The sequence below is a fragment of the Pongo abelii genome, chromosome 20 (genome assembly GCF_028885655.2).
Source record: "Pongo abelii isolate AG06213 chromosome 20, NHGRI_mPonAbe1-v2.0_pri, whole genome shotgun sequence".
Taxonomy (NCBI): Eukaryota; Metazoa; Chordata; class Mammalia; order Primates; family Hominidae; genus Pongo; species Pongo abelii.
In genome coordinates, this window is record NC_072005.2 from 5120680 (window position 1) to 5137125 (window position 16446).

The window sequence follows — 16446 nt, forward strand, 5'->3', positions numbered from 1 at the left end:
ACCTCCCAAAGTGCTGGGATTATAGGTGTGAGCCACTGCGCCCAGCTTCACCATCTTTTTCTCTCTTCACTGTCTGTTCTTACAACTATCCTATAGAGGGAGAGAAGGGGATTTTTTGCATACCAGCTCTGCTACCGGTAGCCTCCACTGCCCCTGTCTGTTTCCTCCTTGGCTGTCCCAATACTCATCTTACCAAAAAAAAAAAAAAAAAAAAAAAAAAAAGGCTTCATCTCTAATGTGTTCTATCCCCACTTTTCTGATATTATTTGTACTTTCTCTTTTTTATTATCTTTGCCTAAGTTTTTTGGAGTTTTCAAAGAAAAGGTTTTTGATCTTGTCAATGCAAAAGAGCCATATCAAAATGCCCAATTAAGAGTTATTTCCAGTCTGGGTGCAGGGGTGCACGCCTGTAATCCCAGCACTTTGGGAGGCCAAGGCGGGTGGATCACAGGTCAGGAGTTCACAACCAGTCTGACTAACATGGTGAAACCCTGTCTCTACTAAATACAAAAAAAATAGCCGGGCATGGTGATGGGCGCCTGTAATCCAAACTACTTGTGAGGTTGAGACAGGAGAACCACTCTTACCTGGCAGGTAGAGGTTGCAGTGAGCCAAGATCCGCCATTGGACCCTAGCCTGGGCAACAAGAGTGAAACTCATCTCAAAAACAAAAAACAAACAAAAAAAGTTATTTCCATCTTTATCTTCATTTTTTTTGAATTTGGGTTTTTTTCTTTTTCTATTTGAGTTTATTTTCTAGTGATTTGATTGAAAACTTGGTTCATGAGCTTTTTAAAGTTGACTTATTTTCAAAATTTCTTTTCTTATAAGTGTGTTAAAGAGGCCAGGCGTAGTGACTGGTGCCAGTAATCCCAGCACTTTGGGAGGCCGAGGTGGTAAGATTGTTTAAAGCCAGGAGTTCAAGACCAGCCTAAGCAAAAAGTGAAGCCGTCCTACCTCAAAATAAGTGTAAATGTGTTCAAGGCTATGAATTTTTCTCTGAGCACACCATTGGCTGCATCCCACAGGTTATGCATCTCATGATGTACTATCTGAATTGTTCAATTTGAAAAACTTTGTAACTTTCACATTGATTTCTTTTTTCTTTTCTTTCTTTTTTTCAGAGGCAGTGTCTCCCTATCTCCACCCTAAAGTGCTAGGATTATAGGCATGAGCCACTGCACCCAGATTACAATGATTTAACACATATCTTATTTAGAAATGTGTTTTAAGGCTGGGCACGGTGGCTAACACCTGTAATCCCAACACTTTGGTGGGAGGCCGAGGTGGGCGAATCACTTGAAGTCAGGAGTCCGAGACCAGCCTGGCCAACATGGTGAAACCCTGTAACCCTGTCTCTACTTAAAAAAAAAAAAAAAAATTAGCTGGGTGTGGTGCTGGGCGCCTGTAGTCCTGCATACTCAGGAGGCTGAGGCAGGAGAATCGCTTGAACCTGGGAGATGGAGATTGCAGTGAGCCTAGATTGAGCCACTCCAGTCTGGGCAACAGAGTGAGACTCTGTCCGCCCCCCACCTCCCCACCAAAAAAGGTGTTTTAAAATTTCCCTCCCCTTTCCAGGGGAGGCTAATTACTCTTCTGAGCCAAGATCAGGATACCTTATCTAATATTTGTTTCTTGGAATTTGTGAAGATCTCTGTTAATTTTTTTTTTTTTTTTTTTTTTTTTGAGATGAAGTCTTGCTCTGTCACCTGGGCTGGAGTGTAGAGGCGTGATCTCAGCTCACCGCAACCTCCTTCCTCCTGGGTTCAAGCGATTCTCCTGCCTCAGCCTCCTGAGTAGCTGGGATTACAAGCGTGTGACACCATGCCCAGCTAATGTTTTGTATTTTTAGTAGAGATGGGGGGTTTCACCATGTTGGCCAAGCTAGTTTTGAACTCCTGACTTCAGGTAATCCTCCTGCCTCGGCCTCCCAAAGTGCTAAGATTATAGGTGTGAGCCACTGCACCCGGCTGATCTGTTAATTTTTACAAATGTTCCATGTGTGTTTGAGAATGTTAGAGTAGGAGGGGATAATAGGTATTATTAAATATTTTTGGCTAAGCTTATTAATGATGTTAGTCACATCTTCTGTATTTTTTTGACTACCTGATCTGTTCATTCATTTTTTTTTTTGAGATGGAGTCTTGCTCTGTCACCCAGGCTGGAGTACAGTGGCATGGTCTTGGCTCACTGCAACCCCTGCCTCCCAGGTTCAAGCGATTCTCCTGCCTCAGCCTCCCGAGTAGCTGAGATTACAGGCTCCTGCCACCATGCCCAGCTAATTTTTTGTATTTTTAGTAGAGACGGGGTTTCACCATGTTGGCCAGGATGGTCTCCATCTCCTGACCTTGTGATCTGCCTGCCTCAGCCTCCCAAAGTGCTGGGATTACAGGCGTGAGCTACCGCGCCCGGCCTTGATCTGTTGGTTTCTAAGAGACGTAGTCCTATTCTTCCCTGAGCTGGGTCCCTGGTCTCACTAAGATCACCCCTTCTCATTCCTGGAACTTCCCTGAGGTCATAGGGAGCTCTTTCATCCTATCTCTGGCTCCTGTGAGTGGCTTCTATGCCCAAGCAAGAAGTGACTCAGGCAAGGGTATAGATACAAAATGGCTCACCCTCCATCCCCAGGGATGTGATTCTGGTTCAGTGCATGGGTCTGCTCATTGAGTGGCCTAGGGGGTGGAGAAGAAAGAGTGTCCCCAACCTGTTGCTTCCCTCCACGGACTCAGTTCCTCCCCAGGGCACTTCGAGAAGGCAGTACGGTGTGATGCTCAGGGTTGCAGGTGAGATGGGCTGGGGTACGAATCCCAGCTCCACTTCAAACTCATTGTGTGTCCCTCCCTGAGCCTCAGTTTCCTAATATGTAAATGGGGCTTTTTTTTTTTTTTTTTTTTTTGGAGATGGGAGTCTCATTCTGTCACCCAGGCTGGAGTGCAGTGGTGTGATCTCAGCTCACTGCAACCTCTGCCTCCTGGGTTCAAGTGATTCTCCTGTTCCAGCCTCCTGACTAGCTGGGATTACAGGCAGGCGCCACCACGCTCGGCTAATTTTTGTTTTTAGTAGAGACAGGGTTTCGCCATGTTGGCCAGGTTGGTCTTGAACTCCTGATCTCAGGTGATCCATCTGCCTCGGCCTCCCAACGTGTTGGGGATTACAGGCATGAGCCACCGCGCCTGGCCAAGGGGCTGGTAACTTCTATCTCAGAGTGACTGGCCCGTGGTGAATTCTCAGTCATGGTCACTTACTAGAATGAGAACACAAGGCAGTCCCCTACAGGACCAGGGCTTGGGTTCAAATCTTGGCCTGGCCACTTCGTCAGTGTTGTGTTTTTTTTTTTTTTTTTTTTTTGAGACAGAATCTTGCTGTCACCCAGGCTGGAGTGCAATGGCATGATCTCAGCTCACTGCAACCTCCAACTCCCGGGTTCAAGCGATTCTCCTGCCTCAGCCTCCTGAGTAGCTGGGATTACAGGCACCTGCCACTGCGCCTGGCTAATTTTCGTATTTTTAGTAGAGTTTCACCATGTTGGCCAGGCTGGGTTTCACCATGTTGGCCAGGCTGGGTTTCACCATGTTGGCCAGGCTGGTCTCAAACTCCTGACCTTGTGATCCACCTGCCTCGGCGGTGTGTGGTCTTGGACAAGCACCACCACCTCTCTGGGCCAACTCCTCCTCTGACTGTTCACACAAGGAAATGAGATCAGCTCTCCAGGACCCCACCGAACTCCACCCCAGGGATGAAACTGGACAGGCAGCGCGCAACACGGACTCCACAATGGGCCGGGGTCAGACGATCTTCCTTTAATACAAAGTCGATATATCTACATACACGGGGGTGGGACAACCACCCGGCTGCTTCCGCTGGAATAAACAGTGTTGAAAGTAACTGCAGATCTGCCCTTGTACAAAGAGGAACAACTTGCTTGCTCAGGGTGGGTGGGTAGAGGGGGTCCCGTCCTTCTGGTTTTGCTCCCAAACTGCCCCCATAGTCCCAGGGGGAAAGGGTTCCTGACGTGGGGCAGCACAGCCATACAGCCACTGTCCCCGAAGAAGTAGGATCCTCTCTGTCTCCTTGGGGGCGGGAGACGGGGAGACAGCTCAGGCTCTCAGAGGAGGACCACTGTCATCTCTCTCCTCTTACAGCAGCGTCCCCCTCAACCTCACCCAACGCCACTGGGTCCGAGTTCTCCCATGACCCTACCCTCAGAACTGTATTTGATATGTCTGAAAATTTAATTTATAAAAATGAAACAAAAAGGGGAGAAAAAAGCCAAGAAAGAAAAAAGGACATCCCATTCTTCTGTGAGCAAAGCACACTTTCTGATGGTAGGGAAAATTAAAAAAAAAAAAAAAAGCCAAGGTACAGCCGTGGGCCCGGCGTGCGCGTTTGCGAACATAACTATCACACAAGGACGCTTTCTACAGTGAAAAAATAGACTGTCTTTGAACAGAATATGAATAAGCCAAAGTTGTTCTCTTTGAAAGTCGTTGACTGGCGAGTCTTTTGTTTGTTTCTCTTAAAAAAAAAAAAAGTGGAAAAAAAATACACTATTAAAAAAAAAAATGAAATGTCACGGGATACAGTTACACTGAGAGTTTTAAAAGAAAGCTGGATTCTGGTCCCAGCCCAGTGTCCCCAGGCTGCAGAGCGGGGAGGAGCCCCCTGGGTCCCCCCCGACCACCGCTGGGGGAGGACGAGGGGTCCGTCCATGGTCTGTGCCCCACCCTCCTCTGGTTCTGGGGAGCACTCCTATTTGCTCACCGTCCCCCCACCCCCCACCCCGGAATCTGGTTTTGGAATTGGAAGGAAAGGAGGAATGTGCCAAGTATTTGAAGGCGGTGGCCGGTGCCAGGGAGGTCGCTGGGGCAGCTGGGGCCGGTGGGGGGCTCGAGGGGCTGCGTCGTCCTCGGAAATGGTGCAGAAACACAGCTGCTGCCGCTGCCACCTCCTGCCCTGCCCACTGGGGGTCCGGGCCTCAGGAGGTCTGCCCGGGAGGGGCAGAGGCATCTGGGGCCGGTGGTGTCGCGCCGGGGGGGACCATGGCTTTAGGTTGCATAGTGGTCAAAGCTTCCGAGGTACTCCAGTGCCGCCTGGTAACAGAACTGGTACTCATCCTGGGGGAGCAGAGGTGACCTGTTAGTACTTCCCCTGCTCTAACGCCTCCCAGGGCTCCCTATCGCCCTCAGGAGCAGGCCAAGCTCCTCAGCCTTGTGCGTGTCTCTTGCAGAAGGTCTCTTTGGTCCCCACGGCCCTCCCACAATGAAGTGAGCTAAGCCACATCTCTCTGCCTAACATAGCCAGGCTCTTCACCTGGAATGCCCTCTCCTCTCCTGTCTGCCTGGAGGCCCTATTCATCTTTTCTTTTTTTATTTATTTTGAGACGGAGTCTCGCTGTGGTGCCACCTCGGCTCCCTGCAACCTCTGCCTCCCGGGTTCAAATGATTCTCCTGCCTGAGCCTCCCGAGTAGCTGGGATGACAGGCGTGCGCCACCATGCCCAGCTTATTTTTGTATTTTTAGTAGAGACAGGGTTTCACCATGTTGCCCAGGCTGGTCTTGAACTCCTGACCTCAGATGATCGGCCTGCCTTGGCCTCCCGAAGTGCTGGGATTACAGGCATGAGCCACTGCACCCAGCCTTATTTCTATTTTTTTGTAGAGATGGGGTCTTGCTGTGTTGCCCAGGATGGACTCAAGCAATCCTCCCACCTCGGCCTCCCAAAGTGCTGGGATTACAGGCGTGAGCTGCCACGCCCGGTCCCCTCTACTCATCTTTTAAAACATGGCTGCTTTTCAGAACCCCCTCCACTGGAACATTCCCCTTGGAGCTAGGAGTCTGGGCCTCAGTTTCCCCATCTGTACACTGGTTGGACTTGAAGGTCAGTGGTTCATGGCAGGGTCCAGGCTGAGCCACAGACTTGCTGTGACTTGGGGACTGCAATGAGCCCATCTCTGTACACTCCAAGGGCTGCTTCTTGGCTTTGACCTTCAGCCGACTGTTGTGTTAAAAGGGTTACTGGTCCCCTTCCGGTGCGGGAGGGGTCTGTGGACCGTCTACCCACAATGACCCAGAGAGTCCCAGGTGGCTGTACCCATCTCACAGAGGAGGAAACTGGAGCTTAGGGCAGTCGGGGCGTGAGGCCAGGCTGCCTCCCCTCCCTGTCCCATCTTTACCTCTGTCTGCACCATGGCAGGCCGCTGGGTTCGTAGCATCTTCACCGTCTGAAAGATGTCGACCACGCCTTCGTACCGCATCCGCTCCAGCACGATGCTAAGCGTGATGAAGACGCCCGTCCTGCCCACGCCGGCACTGGTGGCAGTAAAGTGAGCACAGCCATTCAGGGGCAGGTGCTGGAGAGCCCTGATCTGACCACCCGATTCCCCGAGGACTCTTAACAGCCCAGATGGGACAGCCTAAGCTTGGGGCTGTCCCCACCAGGCCTCAGTTTCCCCTGCAGGGCCAAAAGCTGGGACACTCGAGGGAGCTCACCTGCAGTGGACAGAGATGGGGCCATCCTGGCCAAACTGCTCCTTGGTCTTATGCACTTGGCCAATGAAGTCGATGAAGCCCTCCCCCGACTTTGGCACACCCTGTTCCGGCCAGTCTGTGAACTGGAACTGCCGGACAGTCCGGGACTGGCCATCCTGGAGTGCAGAGAGCCCAATCTTGTTATCAGTGTCAGCGGCGGCCATGGGGGTTTTTCTCCATCCTCCCTATCCTCACCCCCATTTTTTTTTTTTGAGATGGAGTTTCACTCGTGGCCCAGGTTGGAGTGCAATGGCATGATCTCGGCTCACTGCAACCTCCGCCTCCAGTGATTCAAGTAATTCTCCTGCCTCAGCCTCCCGATTAGCTGGGATTACAGGCATGAGCCACCACACCCGGCCCTCACCCCCATTTTTTACACTCTCTGCCATTCATTCACCCTGACAACTTACCGTCCTTCACAATCCAACGGTACTGCTTTCCACAAGAGATGTTCCAACCTCATCCTCGCCACTCCTCGCCACCCAGCTGTTTCTCTCCCCACATTTCCTGTATGATATCCAGCACCTCCATCCTCCATCCTTCGCCATCCCACAGTGCACCCAGCTCTGTCCTTCCCAGCTCCTATTCACCATGATCCTTTGTCATCTTCCACTCTGTGCCATTTCAGGACCCTACAGCACAACTCAACTCCATCACTGTCCATAGCTCATCACTGATGACTCATCTTGTACAACCCAATAGTGACATCATCTTTCATCCTCCACCATCCAATAACAGTGCCATTTCTACTACCCACTGCTGGTAACTCATTACCTTCTGCCATCCAACAGTTCCACCCAACACCATCATCTTCCATCACCTGCCACCATCCCCTCTTGGTAAGTCATCCTTAACCATTCAATGGTGGTATCTGCCATTGACTGTCTTCATCCCCCACTACTCAACCACTCCTCTTCGCAGTCTCTTTTCCCACCACCCAGTGGCGCCGTCCAACCACATCATTCTCTGCCATCTTCCATCCTTCACAACTCAATGGTGCCATTTTCCACCACCCATCACTAACACTTCATCACTCTCCACCATCCAAGGGTACCATCTTCCACTGACATTCTTCATTCCCCATCATCTGCCTTGTTCTAATCCCATCCTCCACCATCAAAATGGTGCCATCCAAAATTATCCTCTACCACCATTTGCCATCCAATGTACCATCTTTCCCTGATGTTTTACATTTTCTAAAATCTCCTTTCCCAACCCCATCTTCCTCAGTCTTGTACCACCCATTGGTTTATACCATTGACTACTGATTGTTTACTGTCCTTTCTTAGTCAAAGTATTTCCCATTGACTTTCTCCACCCCCTGCTGGCCAAATACTTGCCCTTCTCCAATTCTGTCTTCCTCCATCCACCACTGATAAAGCATCACCCTTCACTGACCCAAACTACCACATTCCACTGACATTCTCCATCCTATTATGTGAATGTTCTTCTCTCCAATTGCAGATTCCACCCCTCCAAGGGCACCATCTTGCACTGCTCGCAGCACAATGCCCGGCAATTGCTGTTCATTCAGCCTTCACCATCCTTTGGCGTCATCTTGGCCAACATTCCCCTTCCTCTATCATCCCCTCACTGCATTCTCTACCATCATCTATCTTCCACCACTAACTTTGATCCTTTGTCACCCAACAGGGCCACCTTCCACTATGAGTCTTCATCTGTTGCCACCTAATACTTGGCCTTTCTCCCTCAACCTGACACTGCAGTCCTTCATTGAGCCAACACCATCCATACTCATCTCTCCTCACCCAACGGTGCCAATCCCCACCATGTGACTCTCCTTGTCCACTGTCCGCCACCCGTCACCCTCAATCCCTCAAGTCCCTTTCAGCCCTTTAATATCACCCTCCACAGGTGGCTGCTTCCAGAGGAAAGCCCCATTCACTTCCTTGAATATCATCCCCTGAGGCCATGTTCCCTAGTGAGTGGAGACACTACAGGGTCTCTCTTCCACTTATGTGGCAGTAGAAGCAAGTGGCCAACTGGTCAGCTGACATTTCTCCTGATTCCTAATGCTTATCCCTAACCCTCGGCCTTTGTATTCATCATCAACCAGGGCAGCCCTTTCCAGATCACTAAGGCAACAGCCCGTGGGGCCCAGTCTGGCTCCAGCCCCTCCCGCTAATCTGTCTCTTCACTCACCCGGGCATCTGTGACCTTGAATTCTCGCAGAATATACTGAGGCATGTTGTATTCTGCCATCGGATCTACCACAAAGTACTGGTAGCGGGCAGAGCGCTCGGCTGGCCAGTACTGGTGACATTTCTCCTGCGGAGGAGATGGCGGCCGTGGTCAGCACTGTCTGAGCCACAGTCTGGCCCTCGCCCTTCCCCGCCGTCGCCCCTGGCTCACCCGGCCCATCTCCCGCAGCTTGGTCAGCATCACCACAATCGTCGAATTGTTCTCCCACAGCATGCGCCAGAAGTCTTCTGTGGTCTCTGCCAGCGGCCCCTGTGTCGCGATGTAGGCCTTCTGCTGCCTGCAGGCGTGGGGGGTATGAGCCCAGGGCCGGCAGGGAGACCCGGCGTGGTACTCACCTGATGCTGCCCGGGAGGGTCAGGACCAAGCCAGCAATAGCTACACCTACCACCCCACTGCCTGCCAGGAATGGCTGCTGGGTGCACCGCTTCCCTTCCTGGTGATCCCATTTTGCATGTGGGGAAACCACCAGTCTCATGACAAATTCAAATCCCTTGACAAAGCTGCGAGACCATCCACTAACCTCTCCTGATTTCTTCCCTCCATCTCCTTCAAGGGCCACTGCCCTACTTTCAGTTGCTTGTGTGGGCCAAGCTCTCAGCCCCGGGCCTTCGCACATGTGGCACCCTCTGCCAGGAACACCCTCCCCTCCTTTGCCAGGATTTCTCAATCTCAGTGCTATTGACATTTGGTGCTGGATTGTTCTCTGGGATAAGCTGTCCTGTGTACTGTAGGATACTGAGCAGCATGCCTGGTCCCCACCCAGTCAGTGCTGGTAGTAGTCATCATGACAATAAGAAATATCCTCAGGGTGTCAGAATTACCCCAACTGAGAACCACTGATAGAACAGATAGAATCACATCATGGACAGCAGCCATCAGTTAAACACACACCCAATGATTCATGGACAGCAGCCATCAGTTAAATATACATCTAAAGATGTGTATTTAAACAGCTCAGGGCTGCCAGTATCTCCCCAACTCTGTCTCCCACAAGACTGGAGGCCTCTTGAGAGCAGAGATGGGCTCCTTCTGGGGCCCTGAGATGGGAAAGGCATGGCACCTACCTGTAGCCATCAATGAAGCTGGCATTGATGTAGTCAGAGCCCTCCACACCCCGGATGGGCTGCAGACAGACCCGTGTGCTCTCATAGGGCATGATGTTCACCAGGCGGTTCTTGAACTTGTTACAAGGCAGATTGGCACTGATGAAGCGTGACGTGTGGGCCTTGGAGTTAGCCAGCCGCTGTTGGGAGGAGGAAGCCAGGGGCCACCATTAGGATGAGGAAGGCTAGGCTTTCAGCCAGAGCACCAATGGTGGATAGGTAGGTAGGGGCACCCCGCCACCACCTTCTAGTCCCCATTGCTCGAGGCGGGCCTAATTTTTGGCTCTTTGGGCCTCCTCCCCACCCTGCCCACGGCAGTCTCCACCCCGCTGGCACCTTGAACTCGAGTTCCATGCCAGTGACGTGCTCGCCAGGCTCCACCTGGGCCAGCTTCTGGATGTAGGCATAGAGGCTGCGTGCGGGCACTTCTGTGTTGCCACAGCCCACGGCCTCCAGCAGGGCCTCATGGATGAAGCTGTACTGGTCCTCCGTCTGCACCATGTAGTTGCGCTGGGACCTCATGAGCGTCACGTGGCCATAGACATCGACTGTCTTCTCTGGCTTGATCCGCTCAAGCATGGCGTCGATGACAATAAAGCAGCCTGTGCGGCCCACACCGGCACTGTGGGGACAGCCATGTGGCGTTCAAGGGCTGCGGGGACCGGGGGAAGTGGATGGGGCAGAGTGGGGTGGACGTACCTGCAGTGAACCACGATGGGGCCGGCATCTGGTGGGTTGCAGGTCTTGACTCTCCGCAGGAAAGCCAGGAAGGGCGTTGGGTATTCAGGCACGCCATGGTCTGGCCATGCTGTAAACTGGAACTGGCGGACCTCACGTTTCTCACTGGAGCCATTCTGGGGACCACAAGGATGTCACCTGTCACTCTGGCTCGCCCTGCCACCCATGTGCTGGAAATGCCCAAGTGGCCGGGTGCGGTGGCTCATGCCTGTTATCCTAGCACTTTGGGAGGCCGAGGTGGGTGGATCACCTGAGATCAGGAGTTCGAGACCAGCCTGACCAACACAGAGAAACCTCGTCTCGACTAAAAATACAAAATTAGCCGGGTGTGGTGGCGCATGCCTGGAATCCCAGCTACTTGGGAGGCTGAGGCAGGAGAATGGCTTGAACCTGGGAGGTGGAGGTTGCAGTGAGCTGAGATCGTGCCACTGCACTCCAGCCTGGGCAACAGAGTGAAACTCGATTTCAAAAAAAAACACCCATGTCTGTGCCTCCCAGTCACCATGTCCCTAAGTGCCCGACTTGGGCTCTAGCCGCCCCTGGACGTTTCCAAGTAAAGAGTCTTGCGGACACCTCACACACAACGTGGCCAACTGTATCTGGTCTTCTCCCTAAACCTGCTCCCCCATCTTAGCTGAAGGTGGCTCCAACCTTCTGGGCACTCTGGCCACAGCTTGGGAGTCACCCTTAACTCTCCCCTCTCACATCCAATACCTCACCCAGGACTGTCGGCTCTGCCTTCAAAGTCTATCCCAATCCACCTGCTCTTCTCCATGGAGGCCAACCTCGTCTAGACCTATCACTACCCTCTTTGCCCCCGACCTTGGCTCCCACCCAATACCCCCAATCTATCTTCCCTGCAGCAGCCAGAGGGCACTTGAGTGCCTGAGTCAGATCTGGTCCCTCCTCTGCCCACAGCCCTCCATGGCTCCTGCCTCCCAAAGGGTCAAAGCCAAAGTCTTCCCCAAGGCCCCCAGGATCCTGCATGACCTACCCTGTCCCCTCCCTACCCTCCCCCCTGTTCCTGTAACATGCCAGGCACAGTCCTGCCCCAGGGCCTCTGCCCAGGCTGCACCCTCTTACCTGAAATGCTGTTTCCCCAAATCTCCCCATCATACCCTCTTCCAGGTCCCCGACACTGTTTTTCTCCTCCACTCTATTTTTCTCCTTTGACATGTAAGCTTTCTTGACATTTCATAGTTGTGGTCTGTGTCTTGTCTACTAGACTGTTAAATCCCCCAAGGGCAGAACGTTTTGTCTGTTTAGGTCCCTGTTGTGTGCTTGTGTCCAGGTTAGGGAGTGAGATATAACATGTGCTTAATGTGTGTGATTGAACCAAGAATTCTCACTCTTGTCCATATACTCAAGTTTTCTGGCAATTAGATCAAGCAGGTGCCTGATGGTGAGATGACCTGGCTGGGTGTTGGGGATACATCATGGTGCCAGTAGCACCTCCCCTCCCCTTCATGACAATAACAAATGTCCCTGGATGGCAGAATTGTCCTAATTCAGAACCACAGATGGAACCACACTATGGGACAGCAGCCATCAGTTAAATACATATCTAAAAGATCTTCTCCATCCCAGCCCTGACTTTGCAGAGCTGCCAATATCTGTCCATCTCTGTCTGGAGACTCCTTGAAGGCAGGGCTGAGGCCCTGCTGAGGCCCCCATCATAGGCTCAAGCTGGGTGAGGCCAGAGGACAAGTGGGCAAAGAGGACCTGGGGCATGAGTAAAGGCAAGAGGAAATCAGGCTCATTGCTGAGTTGGGCTCTGCCCGCTTTGTCCTCCTGCCATGGGTGGAAACAAGCAGTGTCCTCTCTGAGCCTCAGTTTCCCCCACCACAGAAGTGGGTTCCATGAGAATGTAGTCAGCCTGGGTAGACACTCTCTGCTTTCTCTCTGTCCCATGGGGAGCTCCCAGGGTAGAAGCTGGGGCCCTCTGCCTCCCTTCCAACACATTCCTCCACCCTCAGCCCCCAGCCCCAGCCCGGGACCCACCTTGTGCAGAGAGAATGTCCTGACACAGAATGTGGCCAGCTCGATGGTGTCCAGCAACGTAACCTGGATGAAGCCATAGGTCTCCGTGCCTCTGTTGGGCCAGTACTGATCACACTTGATCTGTATCGGGCAAGAGAACAGGTGACAGCAAGGGCCAGGCTGGCTGGCGAGGGCTTGAGGGCCGTGGGGTCCAAGGCTCACCCGTGACTTCTCTTCCAGCCGCGTCATCATGACGATGGTGGCCGACCGCTGCTCCCACACCATACGCCAGAAGTCCCCAAAGGTCTCAGGCAGCGGCCCCTGCGTGGCAATGTACGCGTTCTGACGCCGGTAGCCGTCCACATAGTTGGCATTGATGTAATCGCTGCCCACGATGCCTGCAGCCAGGGCGAGAGGCCAGGGATCTGTGGGGGCTGTCTTGCTAGTTTGGCTCTGTCTGGCCAACCACTTCCTGGAAGTTCACTCTGACTGTTCCCAGATTGTCCCCAAGGTGACCATGAGACGTGTGCTTCACAGTTTCTCCCCGTCAGCGCTATCACCATTTGGGGCCAGATTGCTCTCTGTGGTGGGGCTGTTCTGGGCACTGCAGGGTGCTGAACTGCATCCCTGGCCTCCACCCACTCCACGCCAGCAACATTTCTTCCCTTCAAGTTGTGACAACCAAAGATGTCCCTGGACATTGCCAGATGTCCCCTGGGCAGCAGAACTGCTCTGATTGGTCACAACTGATGCAGAAGGACAGATGAAGCCATGTTAGAGACAGCAGCCATCAGTTAAATACATATCTAAAGATGCCCAGTGGCCTCCAGTTGGAGCTGGACCAGGTCTATGACCAGAATCAGGCCTCAGTGGCCAAGGGAAGACATGGGATCTAGCACTTTCCATGCAGTGGGGAAGGGCAGGTTAAGACCGGGGGTCTCCGAGCTACCTTCAATGGGCTGGAGGATGACGCGGGAGTGGTCATAGGCGATGACGTTGGCATAGCGGTTCTTCGGCTTGTTCACTTCCAGGTTGGAATGTTCCCACGTGAACTGCTGTCCAGGGTCAATGGACTACAGAGGAAGGGGAGGGCGCGGGTGTCAGGGTAGGTGCCTGTGAGGCCGAGGTGATGAGGGTGGGAGGTGGGTGCGGGCTCACCTCATACTCCTGGGAGAGCTTGAGGCTGTCGTTGGCCTTGAGCCGCTCCGTGTGTTCCGCCATGTCTGCGATGGGGATTGGCGGGTGGCTAAGCATGCCTACAGGGTGGAGCAGACCCCGCCGGGGTTGGTCACTTGGGGAGCCAGCCGGGGACTCGGGGGAGGGGGGTGCTCTACATGTGAGTCTGCGATGGGCGAGCTGCGGTTAGAAGGGCGTGGCTGGGGTGGGGCTTGGCAGGAGGGGAAGACTCAGGGTGGCTCACGAAGGGGCTGGGACCCCAGGCCTAGGGGACTCTAAAGGCAGCAGGTTTGAGGCCTGCTGCTCCGGGCAGAGCCTGACACCCCTGGAGGGGCCTGGATCTCAGCGTTGGCCCATCCTGTTTCCTTCCAACCAAGCTGGGGGTGCAGAGGCTGAGAGAAGGGTCACCCCGGAGGATGTCAAGCTCCTAGTGCCTCGAGCCAAGAAGCAAGTGTGTGGCATAGAAATTAAATTGCAGATGCAGCTGGCTGGGCTTTGGAAATACTGTCCCTGGGTGGGCGACTGACACCCCTTTCTGTCCCTCTGGGATCAGAGGCACGAAATCCGCTTCCAGGTAGAGGCGACGGACTAGGGAGGGAAAACAGTATGTGTGCGTGTATGTGAGAGGAGTGAGGGGTCCCCATCTGTCCCTGCGCTTGCTTGGGGCAGGAGCAGGCGCAAGAAGGGCCTGGCCTGAGAGCTCTTATCCTTTCAAGCCCCCCAGGATGGCTGCTGGAGGTGCTGGGTGTGGGCTCGGTTCTCCCTTCCCGATATCTGGGTCTGCAGAACCCTGACCTCTCCTGGGACCTGTGTATCGGATGTTCAGCTCTCAGGTGGTTTCCAGACCAGTTGGTAATATTTAATGTTCTGAGCCTCCCACGTGTCCCTAGCTGCCCTGGGTGCCCCCAAGAGCTCACATCTAAGGGGCCTGCCTGTCATGTGGGCACGTCCTGGGTACATATGTGCCTCACCCACGTCCCTGACACACACATACATACCACACACACAGCAGTCACACACAGCCACCTGAGGGCCCAATGGACCAACCCCCTGCCCTCTTACAGGAGCCAGCACAGGACAGGTGGGCAAAGGCTGGTGACGGGTGGGCGCGTGGACAGAGACAGGAGGCAGGATGGAGAAACCAAAGAGGAAATGAATAGGGGGGGCAAAAGGAAGCCAAAAACAGACACAGGAACTAACTTTCAAAGTGAAACCCCGGCTCCCTGAGGGGGCTCCTGAGGCCTGAATCTGCAAACAGCAAACAATAAATAAATGAAAACATGCGGGGGGTGGGGGGGGTCCCACCTCTGCCTCCCCCACCCCTCACTGGCTGGCGGATGCAAAGGGTTAGAGTAACGCGGACAACGGGGGGTGGGGGGACGTACAGCCACCTGGGCCCCCACCTGAGGACTCACGATAGCTGCTAACTGTGTACCCCTCTGGCTGGATACCAGTCAATCCTGGTCTTGACCCGTCACTCTGGAAGGACTCCAAAGTGCTAGGTTCTTCTCTCTACAAATCCCCTCCCCTAGACCAGCCTGGCCTTGGGTCCCCTCTGTTGAGGTCAGCAGAGGGCATTCTGAGGAAGGAGGATGCAGGATGGTGAAGGAGAAGCTGGGGGAGCAGGGAAAGGACATATGGGCCCATGCCATGAGCTTCAAGGAGAACAGCAACCATCAGTTAAATGCACATGTTGAAAATCCTTATTTGGATGGAAACAGAACAGACATAAGCTAGTCCAGAGACAGAAATGAGACGGGAGCACATTAGCGGTGAATTATGAGACTCTGCGTGATCCCTTCAGGAGACTGCAGCCATCAGTTACATGCACATTTAAAATTCTCATTTGGCTGAAAAACCAAAGCAACACGAATCAGTACAGAGGAGAGAAACGGAAGAGAATACACGAGGGGTGATACATGAGGCCCTGCATGATCCCTTTATGAGGACAGCAGCCATCAGTTAAATACGAATGGTCAAACTCCTCATTTGGATGAAAACAGAAGCGAAACAAGCCAGTCCAGAGACAAAAAAAAAAAGAAAGTACATCAGGAATGGCATGTGAGGCTGTGCATGAGGCTTTAAGAAGGACTAAAGACATCAGTGAAATACAAATGTTTAAAATCTTCAATTGGTTGGAAAATAGAGTTGATATGAACCAGTTCAGAGATATGAAGTGGAGACCGGGTAAAGTTGGAAGGACAGATGTAACCAGGCTGTGAACCCATAAGGAGAATAGCAGCCATCAGTAAAATGAAAAATTCCTTATTTGGTTAGAAGCAGCTGGCATGAGCCCATGAAGAGGGAGGAGATGGTGGAGTTTGTGAATCATATATGAAAATGATCAAGGATAAGACCTTGATTCAGTTCTCCCAGACTGTCAGGTGACTTTAATCTACAGGGAACTATAAAGAGGCATGAACCCTGGCAGCCATGGTGGGAAGAGGTACAGGGCATTGGGAAGGTATAATTTCTGTACCTTGCTAGGGATATATCCCAAGGGAGTGTGGAAAATGGCTGAGGGCAAACCTCAACTCCCACCACTGAGGAACATTAAAACTAGAGACATAAACAGAAGAAGAGCTCTTTCTGCTCAAAGAAATGAGCGGTTTATCTGTGTTTTCTCTGTTTTTTTATTTTTAAACATCTTTAGGCTCCTGAAAAGGACAGCAGCCATCGGTTAAATGTTAACTTAAAAA

At 52.6% G+C, this 16446-nt stretch overlaps 1 protein-coding gene across 14 annotated transcripts in view; it reads right to left on the minus strand.

Annotated features, from left to right (window-relative positions):
* Positions 1–3780: 3780 nt before the first annotated feature.
* The window catches only part of PTPRS (protein tyrosine phosphatase receptor type S), a 134062-nt gene continuing 121396 nt past the window's right edge, over positions 3781–16446 (minus strand). For 9 of the 14 annotated variants that reach the window (XM_054539419.2, XM_063719867.1, XM_054539415.2 and 6 more), the window contains 13 exons: positions 14948–14995; positions 13730–13827; positions 13521–13644; positions 12794–12969; positions 12593–12712; positions 10553–10707; positions 10190–10475; positions 9815–9993; positions 8901–9027; positions 8691–8816; positions 6489–6643; positions 6173–6308; positions 3781–5114 (listed from right to left, as the gene is read on the minus strand). In XM_054539419.2, the coding sequence (XP_054395394.1) occupies positions 5046–5114; positions 6173–6308; positions 6489–6643; positions 8691–8816; positions 8901–9027; positions 9815–9993; positions 10190–10475; positions 10553–10707; positions 12593–12712; positions 12794–12969; positions 13521–13644; positions 13730–13827; positions 14948–14995 (1799 nt within the window). In that variant the 3' untranslated portion in view covers positions 3781–5045. The remainder of the gene's footprint in view (positions 5115–6172; positions 6309–6488; positions 6644–8690; positions 8817–8900; positions 9028–9814; positions 9994–10189; positions 10476–10552; positions 10708–12592; positions 12713–12793; positions 12970–13520; positions 13645–13729; positions 13828–14947; positions 14996–16446) is intronic. The other 5 variants (XM_054539420.2, XM_024236858.3, XM_054539418.2 and 2 more) reach the window with 1 other exon arrangement.